At 61.1% G+C, this 12,111-nt stretch overlaps 1 protein-coding gene across 1 annotated transcript in view; it reads right to left on the reverse strand.

The window, feature by feature from the left end:
- Positions 1-3,895: 3,895 nt before the first annotated feature.
- COL9A2 (collagen type IX alpha 2 chain) overlaps positions 3,896-12,111 on the reverse strand; it is a 14,024-nt gene continuing 5,808 nt past the window's right edge. Inside the window, 31 exon segments of the mRNA XM_010723421.2 lie at positions 3,896-4,525; positions 4,812-4,889; positions 4,984-5,172; positions 5,276-5,330; positions 5,744-5,890; positions 6,009-6,041; positions 6,191-6,235; positions 6,566-6,601; positions 6,851-6,922; positions 7,053-7,106; positions 7,174-7,227; positions 7,518-7,571; positions 7,682-7,726; positions 7,827-7,880; positions 7,970-8,023; positions 8,145-8,198; positions 8,314-8,362; positions 8,414-8,493; positions 8,592-8,645; positions 9,256-9,309; positions 9,604-9,657; positions 9,884-9,940; positions 10,203-10,250; positions 10,360-10,413; positions 10,678-10,731; positions 10,850-10,873; positions 10,985-11,020; positions 11,098-11,151; positions 11,308-11,370; positions 11,462-11,497; positions 12,053-12,109. Of these exon segments, the coding sequence (XP_010721723.1) occupies positions 4,320-4,525; positions 4,812-4,889; positions 4,984-5,172; positions 5,276-5,330; positions 5,744-5,890; positions 6,009-6,041; positions 6,191-6,235; positions 6,566-6,601; positions 6,851-6,922; positions 7,053-7,106; positions 7,174-7,227; positions 7,518-7,571; positions 7,682-7,726; positions 7,827-7,880; positions 7,970-8,023; positions 8,145-8,198; positions 8,314-8,362; positions 8,414-8,493; positions 8,592-8,645; positions 9,256-9,309; positions 9,604-9,657; positions 9,884-9,940; positions 10,203-10,250; positions 10,360-10,413; positions 10,678-10,731; positions 10,850-10,873; positions 10,985-11,020; positions 11,098-11,151; positions 11,308-11,370; positions 11,462-11,497; positions 12,053-12,109 (2,004 nt within the window). The 3' untranslated portion in view covers positions 3,896-4,319.

Genomic DNA, 12,111 nt, shown 5'->3' on the forward strand with positions numbered 1-12,111 from the left:
ATTGGGGTGAGGGAGGGAGGAGGAAGCGAGCTCCCCCATCCCCTTGTCATTAGGGATGCACAAACCTCAATTCATAAGTTTTTCTTTGCTTAATTTTTCTTTTTCTTTCTATACATCTTAATATACATCTATACATCTATACATCTTTATATACATCGTGCTCATTGCAGCCTGCAGCCGTCTGAGTTCATGTGCTCGTATCTATGGAGTAGCAGCAAAGACACGCAGTGCATGTGGGGATGTACAAAGGACCGCTCTGTGCCCGGTGCCCCGTGTGCCAAACACGCTCATTTCGGGTGTCTGCATGGATTCGGGGCTCATCCGCATCGGAACGGGGTCTGCATCCCTCCTGGGGTCCGCAGAGCTCAGCGCCGGGCATCGCAACGCTGCGCCCAACGGAGCTCTGCGGCCGGGATCGCGGAGCTTTGGCCCCATCTGGCGGCGGAGCGGGGGACTGCGGCCGGGAACGGCACCGCGCGGACCCTCATGGCCCCTCATGGCTCCTCATAGCCCCTTATAACCCCCCATGGCCCCTCATAGCCCCCATAGCCCTCCCATGACCCCTCATAGCCCCTTATGACTCCCCATGGCCCCTCATGGCCCCTCATAGCCCCTCATGGCCTCTCATGACCCCTCACAGCCCCTCATAGCCCCCCATGGCCCCTCATAGCCCCTCATAGCCCCCCAGCTGCAGCATCTCAAATGAAAGTGCTGTGTTGGTCACGTCCGTGTTGGAAACTTTGAGAGCTGTGGGGTAGGGAGGGAAAAGCGAGCAAACAGAAGGCGCCAGCAAGCTGCAAGTGTCCTAAAAATGTCCTCCTCCCCTTCCCAGAAGGGCACACAGCATCCCACCCAGCCCCAGGAGCAAATTTCCATCAGCAGGGATGTGGCTGTGGATGTGGGCTGTGCGTGGTGCTGCGTGGAAAAGTTCCTGGAGCTGCTGGATGGCTCTGCAGGAGAAGAAATGAGGAGCGATGGGTTCCCCCAGGATATGGACTGCAGGGATCACAGGATCACAGAAGCACTGAGGTTGGATGGGTGTCTGTTGTCGCAGTGGGAACATCGCTGCATTTCTTGGTGCTCTGAGAGCTGCTGTTGCAGGAAGGAACAGGGAAGCGCTGGCACTGTTTGCAGCCTGAGCTGCAGGAACGTCGTAATTACCTTCATTAAACCCATCTCCACGGGAATGGAAAGATGGGATTAATGAGGAGCAGGGAAAGAGCTGAGTGCAGTTTCAGGGCCCCATACAACCCCGAGCACAGCAGTGCCCAATGCATTTGGGGTCAGTGCCATTGGCAGTGTGGGGTGGCTCGGGGGGGCTCCGACCTTAGAAAGAGCAGCAAAGGGCAGCAGGCAGGCACTCAATGCCCACCATCCCTCCTTCAGAGCCACCCCTCACAGCCCCCAGCAGCACCTCCAGGGATGCTGACCCCACCACTCCCCGGGCAGCGTGTGCCAATGCATCACCTCTGGGTGGGCACGGGGGGGATGTGGGTTTATTGGGTATGGGGTGGGTGGCTGAGATGATCCCAATGCTTTTTTCCACTGTGATTCCTCCAGCCCAGCCAACACAGCCCCTCACCCGGCAGCGTGTTGCACAGTGCCAGTTCTGGAGAGCACTGAGAAATGCAGAGCTGTAATGAACTCCTGCAAAGAGTCGCTCTGTTCATTTCAGGCCCGGATCTGACAGTGCCCAAGCGTGAGACATCCCAGCAGAGCTGCTGCTCTGTTGGTAGCACACCAATCTGCTTTTAGGGAGCAAGCATGGAGCATCCCAGCCTGAAAGCAACCAGTGGGGCCCACAGCTCCCCAGCAGCATCTGTAGGGCAGCTCTCAACAGCACACAGCTAGGGCTGCTCTGCTATCACTGCACACAGCTGACACCGAGGGCGGGTCCCATTCCTCCTTAAAAGCTACGTGCTCTCTGCAAGGGAGTGGGGTCGTATGGGGGATGGGGATGGGGATGGGGATGGGGATGGGGATGGGGATGGGGATGGGGATGGGGATGGGGATGGGGAGGAAGTAAGTGTGCTGCCTGGCCTCTGCTGCTTGCTCAGCCCCAGTGGAGGGAGCAGGGCTCAGTGCAGTGGCATGGAGCAGCACCAATGTCTCAGTTGAGAGGAGAATGAGGTCGAGAATTAATCCTGCTAATGAGACGTCAGGATTAGTTTGTGTGCCCTTGTCAAGTGGGCAGGGTGACAGTGTGTGAGAAGTGCTCGAAGGGACCCCGAGGCTGAAAGCTTCTGGATTTTTCCTGTAAGGAAGAAGAGCTCCTTTGCCAGCTTCCCAACCCGTCCTGTGCGGTGAGTGCAGCTCAGCTTTTGATCTTTGCTGACCAGAGGCTGTGGGATGAAGCTGGAGCCCTATGCTTGTGTGCTGCTGACCATGAGTTCAATGCAGAGGGCACCCAGCAGAGCAGGGAGAGGCCCTGGGAACGGCTGTGGGCCCCCAGGCTCCGTCCTTGTGCTCCATCCTTCCCCTCTCTCCCTGCCAGCGTGAAGTAATTAAGTTCATAAGGCATCAGACAATCAGCCAGCAGCCCACAAGACGTTGTGTTTAATCATGTACTAATGGCATGTTCTTGGCAATAATTACAAGATAACAGTGTTTGCAGGCTGTAATCAGAACAATTCTAGTAATTAAATCAGCCTTTTGTCAGCACGTTCCTTCCCCTCCGCCGTGTGATGCTGCAGGACCCCCGCAGAGGAGGGTTCTGTGCTCAGTGACCACACAGCCAACAGAGCCTGGAGGGGTGGGATGTGGGGCTGGGATGGCTGCTGGCCCCAAAGCCAGCGAGGGCTCAGGGCAATGGCTCAGCCTCATCCCCATGGGATGGACGCGTGGCAAGGCCAGGGGAGCCCCGAGCACCCGACCTGCAGACCCTCAGCCCAGAGCTGCCCTTCTCACCAACGGAGCTCAGCCTGGGGTGCTTCCCCCTCCTCCCCCTCGCTGCCCCACTCCCATTTCAGCCCCTCCTGTTCCTGCATCCACCTACAAATCTGTAGTTTGGCCTCTAATGAGGTTTCCCAGCTTTGCTATAGCAGCCAGGGTCCCCACTTGCATTTAAATGAACAGGTTCTTAACGAAGGTAATTCCCTGAGTTGTGTCTTTGGAAGGGTGCTGTTCCTGCAGAGCTGATATCCAAATTTGGGCTGTTTTCTTGGAAAAGGATGTGCTCCCCAGCTGCCCATATGTGTGCTCTGGGCACTGCTTGCCCGGTGGGCTCACCCAGCCCCGCGTCCAAGTACGCAGCACACACGTCCAAGATAACTTCAAGAGGAAGGAGGGGGAAAATCAAACCATGATCCAAGAATAAAAACCAAACACGGGCAGCCAGGGGGCTCCTGAACCACCCCAGAAATGGATCTGCCTGCCTTTGGAGGAAACAGGGAAGGGCACGCAGAGGATCGGGGGTGTGAAGCCCAGGCAGGAGCAGGTGGGGAAGAAAAGAGCAAGAGATCAGGCAGCTGCTTTGTCAGTGCTGTAATTAAAACCTAATCTTAATCTCCCCAGGGCTGGCCTCGCCAGCTCGTGAGGCCACAGAGCTGGGAGCAGCTCCCTGCTGCCTGGGGAGCGCAGCCATGGGTCAGAGCTGATCGGACCGATGTTCCCCATCCCTGTCCCACTGCTTCTGTGCACACCCAGCTGCATGGCAGCACAGCACCTGCAGCAAAGCAATGTCTGCAGGTGCTCTGAGCACAGCGTGCAGCCCTGCAAGGAGCATCTCCCAGCTGCACCACCTCCACCCTGCAGCGATGGGGCACTCATCTCAGCAACAGGAGTCTGACCCCTAAGTAATGGATCACGGATCCATCCCACTGCCGGGTCTGGGTGCCTGACCCACTGTTGGGATTGGTGGGAGAGAGGAGGAACCTCAAAGAACTGGACGCGTGGGTTCTGTTGGGTAACGATCCATCTCAGGTTTATTGTCTGTGTTGGTTTCATTTTTTAAGAGTTGGTGATTTTCGAGGTGTGGTTCATAAAAACAAATCCTATTTTACAAAGATTTACATCTGTGCGAGCGCCCAGCAGCCAACAAAGCGCCGGCACATCTTAAATAGTCCAACCACCAGTTTGTCGTCATTTAAAAATAAAAATAAAAATAAAACAGGAGCAGGAAATCAGCGACAGCCCCTCCGGCCCCAAAAGGACGGAGCACCGCCAGAGGGGTTGGATCAGAGCCGCTTTATTTCTGTGGGACGGGCACGGGGAGGGGATGGAGGTCCCTCTGTCCTACCCCACGCCGCTGTGCCGTGGGTCCCTCCTGTGTGTCGTGGAGGTGCCTTCCCACGGGTTCGCAGTGTTTGCTGGCTGTACGGTCAGTACAGCGGTCCTTTGACAGCGCCTGGCTCCGTCAGCCGTGCCGAGGCGTAGGCAGAAGCCCCCAGGCAGGCGGCTGGATCACAGAAACCCGGCAGCCCTGCAGGGCCGGGGGACCCCGGGCGCCCAGCATCTCCTGGGACGCCGGGTGGGCCCCGCTCCCCATCCTTGCCATCCAGTGCGTGGCCGGGGATGCCGGGGAGACCTGCAAGGGATGGGGGGAGCTGTGAGCATTCGGCCATGGGGATGCTCTGCTCTGACTGCCAGAGGTACTGGGGGGAAGGGGGAAATTTCCAGCTGTGCAAGAGTGGCACCACGGGGTGGGAAGAGAGGTGCAGGGTGAACCTGGTCAGGTTGGCCAGGATAGAGCAGAAGCGTCATCCATTGCGTGGGGAAGGGGAGTGATGGCCATCAAGGGCAGTGCAATGGATGGGAGAGAAGTGCAGTGAATGGGGAAGGGGTGCAATGGCCAGCACCCACTGAGGGTTTACCTGGGATCCCTGGTGGACCCGGCATCCCCGGGTGCCCACGGCCGGTGTCTCCCCTCTCACCCTTCTCCCCGCGCTTCCCTGCAGGGAATGAAACAGAGAGGGAAGGGTTCGTGAGAGCCTCCAGAGGAGTCTTTGCTTTTTGCCCCAGAGGACAGATGCCCACACTGCCCACCTTTGGGTCCGATGTTGCCGATCTGCCCGGCGGCACCCAGGAGGCCAGGAACGCCTCGAGCTCCCATGGGTCCGTGGGGACCTTGCTCCCCAGGTGGTCCTGGAGGCCCTGGGGGTCCGGGGGGGCCCATGGCACCGACTCCCCCCAGGGCTGCTCTCTTGGCGCTGACAGCCACTTCCGCCAGCTGCTCTGTAGGGCAAAGAGGGGCCGGTGTGGGACGGAATGGGGCAGCACGGCCAGTGGGGTCCCACACGCTGGGTGCTCGTGCAGTGGGTGCTGGTCACCCCCTCACCTTGCATCATCTTCAGCACCACGTCAATGATGTGCTGGTCACCGGCATCCCGTCCCTGAGGGCAACAAGAGGAGGGATCACACCTTCCTCCCCTGCTCTGCACCAGTAGGACTGCTCAGTCCCAGCCCAGAGCGCATCCCTGCACCTGTGCCATTCCCCACCCTTCTTTTCTCTTTATTCCAGGCACAGGTGCTCAGGTCAATTTGCAACCTGCTCACCACAGCAGCCCCATTTTGCAACCCTAACATCAGGCTCGTATGGAAAAATCTCATTCCCCAGCAGGACACAGGGATGCACTTTTGAGCTCAACCTGCTGCTTTACTCAGCAAGAACAAGAGCTGCTCCCTTCCACACCAGTGGGGTCCCACATCCAGCTCAACCCCCCCGTTCGGTCAGCTAAGGAGCAAGGTGCAGTGCATGTGGATCACCCCACGGATGGATGCTGTGTTGGGATGTGTTGGTACTCACTGCAACGCCGCGCTGCCCCGGCATCCCTGGCACACCACGCTCCCCCAGCAGCCCCCGTGGGCCGGGGGGACCTGGGTAGCCCCTCACACCGGGTGAGCCCGCATCCCCCGAGGGCCCAGGGAAGCCGAGCTCACCCTGAATGCCTTGCTGTAGGGAAAGGAGAGAGGTGTCGGGGGGTAAGCTCATGAAGGGGATCCAAGGGAGGGTCCTGCAGAGCAGCAGTGGGGTTTGGGGACACACAGATGGCCAGCGCGCCATCACTCACCTGTCCCTTTGGTCCTGGCTCACCCGATTCACCCTGGGGATGGAGGACATGAGAAAGGTGATGGGGAAGCAGAACAAATGTAGCAGTGCTGCGGGGGGAGGCAGCTGAGCCCCTTCTCGGACGGTGGGGTGCAATGCAGCGGTGCCCAGCCCCAGGAGCACACCCCTACTGCAGGGCCCTACCTTCTCACCCTTCACCCCTGCGAGGCCGTGGACACCAGGGTCTCCCTAAAGGAAAGAGGACAGGAGCAGTGAGATTGCTGCCTGCATCCCGCTGCATTCCAGCTGCTGCTCCTTTATGCAACAACTCGGGGTGCCCATGGGGCTGGCAAGTTGCATCTGTTGTCTCCTGGTCCCCCATCAGGTCCTTGCAGCGGGAGAGGGAGTGCATGGGGACAAAGACATCCTGCAGCTCCAACCCCAGCCTGGGCGCTGCAGGGTACTGTTAAGGCAGTAGGGGGGCAGTGGGTGTCAGCCCCCCCGGGGTGGGTGCTGAACATAGGGGTCAGTCCTTGCCCAGCATGCAGCTCCCCATCCCCAGCATGCAGGGATACTCACAATGCTGCCTTTGGGGCCGGTCTTCCCTGGGGAGCCCTGGAGAAAGGGAAGGAAGGGGTCAGCCAGCCCTATGTGCATCAAAACCTCAGCTCACAACTCCCCACGGACCCCCGCCCTGACCCCCTCTGCACTGCAGAGGACACCTCTGTCCATCCATCTGTCCATCCAAGCCCACCCCCCTACAGCAGCCGCACGGACCTCCAGCTGCATTGCCCACATGTCTGCAGGGATATGCCAGAACCCCAAGGAAGTGGCTGCTCCTCTGCCTCCCGCAGCAGTTCTCACCTTGTCTCCTTTGACTCCTGGCAAGCCTTGGGGTCCTGGGATCCCTGGGGGGCCCTGTTCACCTTTGGGCCCCTGGAAATCAAAGTAGTGAATGGGAAGAGCCCATAGGAACACCCTCTGTCCCCAACGTGGTCCCCAAAGCTCTGAGACAGGGCAGCTCCTGCCCCTTCCTGGGGAACAGAGGGTCTCCCCGCACACTCACCGCTCTGCCCTGCTCACCGGGGGCTCCAACGGGGCCGCGTTCCCCCCGGTCACCCTGGAGAGGAAGCACAGTCAGGGCAGTGCCCGGCACGGCTGCAGCCCCCCCTGTTCCCCCCACTCACCTTCAGCCCAGGGACGCCCTGAGGTCCCTGCTCACCCCGGGGGCCGGGCTCACCCTAGGGGGGAAAACATCCCAAGCAGTGTTAATGGTGCTGGGCAGAGAGCTGCCTCCAGATGGCCGTGTGCCCCCACAACCCTTCATCCTTCCGGGGGATGCTGCAGAGGGGCACACGGCTGGGGTGGCACACAGGGAGGGGTGGATGCTGGCCGCAGAGCACGGGGAGGTTCAAGCGTTGGAGCGGTGATGCTGCAGATTGAGCTGCATCCCGTGGGTGATGGAGGGGTTTGTGGCAGCAAAATGGTGGGGGAGGGAAGGGAGGGGAGGCGAATGGGGTGCTGCACTCACCATCAGCCCCGGGGCTCCAGTGATGCCTTGCTGCCCCCGAGCTCCCACCTCACCCTGTGAATGGAGATGCAGGCACTCAGGGACAGGTCCCCGTGCCCCACAGGGATGTGGTATGGATATGGGGGTTGGAGGGGCCGAGGCTGAGGGCTCAGCCCCACACCCACCTTGTCCCCTGGGCCACCTTTACTTCCCGGCTGGCCCGGCAAGCCCTAAGGGAACAGAGCTGGGTCAGACCCCATGCACGGCGTAGGAGGCAGCCACCTGCCCTGGGGTCACATCTGCAATGGGGCTCCTTGCCCTCATACTCACAGCTTGTCCACGATGTCCCGGGGGCCCCGGGCGGCCAGGCTGTCCTGCAGTGCCCTGCAGGGAAAAAGTACAGGTCAGAAGAACAGAGAGAAGGTCAGAAGAGAGAGGCACAGGAAGGAGAACACTGCACGTCAGCTCCTCACCTTCACACCCGGGATGCCTGGCGTGCCGTCCTTGCCATCAATGCCAGGCAGACCCTGCGGAAGGGGAACAGCAGTCAGGGCTGACACCTCCAAGGGCAGCCAGCAGCTGTGCATGCTGCTCTGAGGGGGGGCAGAGGCTGCTCCCCATGCTGGGCTCGGGGCAGGATGCACTCACATTCTCCCCTTTGGGGCCAATGTCTCCCTGGGGGCCCCTGATGCCGCGGCCGCCCTGCAGCAGGACAGACAAGAGGGCTTTATTCAGTGCTCCCAGCGCATGGGATGGAGCACGGAGTGGGCGGCAGCACCCAGGCAGCTGCCGGGGTAAAGGGCTGTGGGTCACCTACCAGCTCTCCCTTCTCGCCTGGATCCCCTGGAGGTCCCTTAGGGCCTTCCCTGCCCTACAGGAGAGAAACCATGGTGCTGAGCAGGGGCACACAGGGACACCTTCCTGGGACAGCCTGGGACACTCACCGGCGCCCGGCCTCACCAACGGTCCCCACCATCCCCTTGTAGCCAGTAGGACCCTGCCAAAGAGAACAGGGGGGTGATTCCTCCTATCCCAGCCCCACCAGAGGGACCCCCATTTTCGGGGGGTGCCCCCCCGTGTCCCACCAGCGCTTACCGTCTCGCCTTTGGGTCCTGCCATCCCTGGATACCCCCGCTGGCCCTGCGGCCCCTAAGGAAGGAAGCAGAGCCACTGAGTTTGGGGACCGACCTGGCAGTGCCTGGGGGTGGGGGGTGGGGGGTGCCCACAATTAAAGCAAAAGCTGACACTGCAAATCAGCCACTTTTGCCATCGCAAAGCGTCCAGCTCCTGATCCCAGCAGGCCCCTTTCCAGCTGTCGGTTCAATAACAGCAACAGCCCCAGATGGGCACTGCTTCCCCCACGGAGGGGTTCTGCCCCTTCCTGCCCCGTCGGGCTCAGCCCGGTAATTGCTCTGCATCTTCAAAGCGTTCGGTGATCTCACACAGCTTAATCCCCGCAGCCCAGCAGTGAGCCGGGCTCCACGGCCCCATCCGTGACACCGGGGGCTCGGCGGGGGCCGGGGGCTTATCCGGATCGGCGAGTCAGCCTGCCACCACGTGGTGCCACAGCCGAGGTCCCCCCCGGGCTGCGCTTTGTGACCCCCCCACGGTGGCATGGAGAAGGAGATGGAGGGGGATGATGGTTTTGCCCCGGACCCAGTGAGCAGGGACAGGTCAGCACTGTGCCCCCCCATATTTGTGGCCATGCAAACCCCCAGCATTCAGGGACAAGAGCAGCAAAGAGACATAAATACGTTACTGGAGGGCCTGGGACACCTTGCTCTCCGGAGACACCGACGTCACCCTTGGGGCCCTGGGGAACAGAGAGGTGAACACCAGGGATGGGAATGGGGATGGGATGGGATGGAGATGGGAACAGGGATGGTGAAAGGAATAGCAATAGGGATGGGGCCACGGTCCTGGGGGAGCACAGAGCTCCATCCTCCACAGGAGTACCACCCCCACCCTTCTCCTCCTCCCAGCCCTGATCTTCTTTCCCTCCAACTGACCTCTTTCCTGCCTTCCCCCTACTTCTCCCCAGTGCCCCCACTCTCAGCCCCAGCCCCCCAAGCCACCCCGCTGTCCCAGCAGGGCTGACCCCGCTCACCTGTTTGCCCTGCTGGCCAGGCTCCCCCAAGGCACCGGGCCGACCTCTGTGTCCCTAAGGGTGAGAAGGAAGAGGTGAGAACACACAGCACAGCATCGCTGTGCCACGTCCCAGCTGGCAGCACCCCACAGCCAGCCCCACATGTGTGCATCCCCCCGACACTGGCCAGCAATCTGGAGCTGCCTGCAACTCCAGACTGGGGAAGATCCCTTCTCCCATCTCCGGCAGCAATGCAAGGGACAGAACCACAGAATGCTGGGGGGCAGGAGGGCTTCCTCACCTTCAGTCCTTGCAGTCCTTGGGGGCCCTTGGGACCTGGTGGGCAGTTGGTCGGGCACTGGTGGGGAAGAACAAGTGTGGAATGAGTTGGGGAAGGATGCAGGCATGCAGAAAAGCCATGCCCACTGTGTGAAGGATAAGCGCATGTGCACAGCATCCAGGCTGGGCTAGATGGGAACCTACCATCGTGTTTTGGGATCCTGCTCCCCCAACCCCATTTACCAAATCACAGTGGTCACTGCATTTGAGGCCAGTGCAGCACTGGCTCTCCCAGCTGCCCCTAAAGCCTGACAGAGGGGCAAAGGAATGGCCGCTCTCACCAAGAAATCTGCGCTTCCCTCCACTCCTTGGATGTGTCCTGGGGGGCCCTGTAGGGAAGGAGCCCATCAACATCCACGGTGCTGATACATACACAGGGTGTAACTGTGGCTCCTGCACCAGCAGAGAGGTTGGAGCTCCCTCTGGGCAGATACTCACGGGTTTCCCTGGGGGGCCTGGGGGGCCCCGTGGGCCATCGGGTCCAGGGTCGCCCTAGGAGAGAACAACCCCAGGGAGGGGAGATTTAGGAGCTGCCAGAGCTAGAATGAAGAGGGGCAACGAGGCACAGGGTCACACTGGGAATGGAGGCATCCCCCAGCCATGGGATGGGGGGCGGCGCAAAGGGACCCTGCTGCAGTAGCACAGCCCATCCCTGCTGTGAGGGATGCCCACACACGATGGGGTTTCCCTTGTTGATCCCAGGAGCCTCTGAGGGACAGATGCTGGGTCTGGGAGCACTCACTCCTGCCCCCTCACCTTGGGTCCTGGCACTCCAATCTCCCCGGGCAGTCCGACCTGGCCTGGCAGCCCCTTACAGAGAGGTGAGACATTGAGTGAGGGAGAGGGGCTGAGCCCCGAGCCCCCCATTTGGGGGTGCACAGATCCAAGCTGAGGCAGCTTGCCCCATCCCCACAGGCACAGCACTTACAGGTGGTCCTGGCAGCGAGGGGCCCTGCAGCGAGGAGAGAGACAGAGTGAGCCCCCAGGCTGCAGCCCCCCAAACCTCCCAGCATCACTGCTGTGAGCAGGGCGACGCCATGCCACCACCAAGACAGATACTCACTGGGAGCCCTGGCGGCCCCGGCAGTCCGGGCTGACCCTGGGGGACAGAAGGGACAGTCAGAGGTGAAACACTGCAGGGGAAATAGGCAGGGGGGTGGCCGTCCCCACACTCACCTTTACTCCTGCCCCCCCCATGGGCCCTGGCTCCCCTTTGGCTCCTGTAAGACCCTGCAAGAGGAGAGAGCAGGAGGTTGTATGCACTGTGCCCACCTCCTCCAGCCAAAAGTGCTTCTTCAGCCACTGAATTATCACTGCTTCCATCAGGAGGGGCCGAGGGGGGGCTCCTCTTTGTGCCTATGGCTCACCACAGAGGGTTGTACTCACGTCTAAGCCTGGCTTCCCTGGGGGCCCATCCGGACCCGGGGCTCCGGGCTCCCCTTTGGCACCCTTTAAAAGAGAAGAGTTGGGTGGGGAGAATTAAAAGGAGCTCCTCCCAAAGCGGGGGGACATCGGGGAGCACAGAAGGACACATACTCACCGGGGAGCCGGGGGCTCCGGGAGAGCCTTTGTCACCCTGTGGGGAGGGAGGAAGGTTACAAATGGGGACTGTCACCCTGCGGGTGCTCAGGATGAGGAGAAGAGCTTTGGTGCAGCTGTAGGACGGGGTATAAATAGCACCAAAGAAACACTTCGGGCTGGAGAGGAGCCTGGGGCACGGCAGGCAGGCAGGGCACTCAGCTAGATTGCACATCCCTCTGTTCAGGCTCTGTCCCCACTCAGCACAGCCCTTGGCCACGTCAGTGCTCCGCAGGCACCCAGCGGGGGTCCTGCTGCCCCCCGGGATCCATCCCTGCAGCACCGAGCATCCCGCACCACCTGAGCACCGCGCACTGCTGCTCTGTCCCCAGCAAGTCCTCCAGGCCCCTCGTCCCAAGGTGTTCTGGGGGTCCTCGAGCTGCGCCCACCGCTGCCACACGCAAAGCCTGGGATGCCCTGCAGGGGCCGCGCACCCCCCTCCCCGGAGCAGCGCAGGGCAGGAACCACGCGGCGTCGCACCTCTGCCCCACACAATGTCCCCTTTGTGCTGCAGCATCCCCTCCCGGCCGCTTCCCCGCCGCCACGCACTCACATCAATGCCATCCGCTCCCGGCACTCCTGGCGGACCTGGGGGCCCTCGTGGGCCGGGCT

This window comes from Meleagris gallopavo, chromosome 25 (assembly GCF_000146605.3).
Source record: "Meleagris gallopavo isolate NT-WF06-2002-E0010 breed Aviagen turkey brand Nicholas breeding stock chromosome 25, Turkey_5.1, whole genome shotgun sequence".
In the NCBI taxonomy this organism is placed as follows: domain Eukaryota; kingdom Metazoa; phylum Chordata; class Aves; order Galliformes; family Phasianidae; genus Meleagris; species Meleagris gallopavo.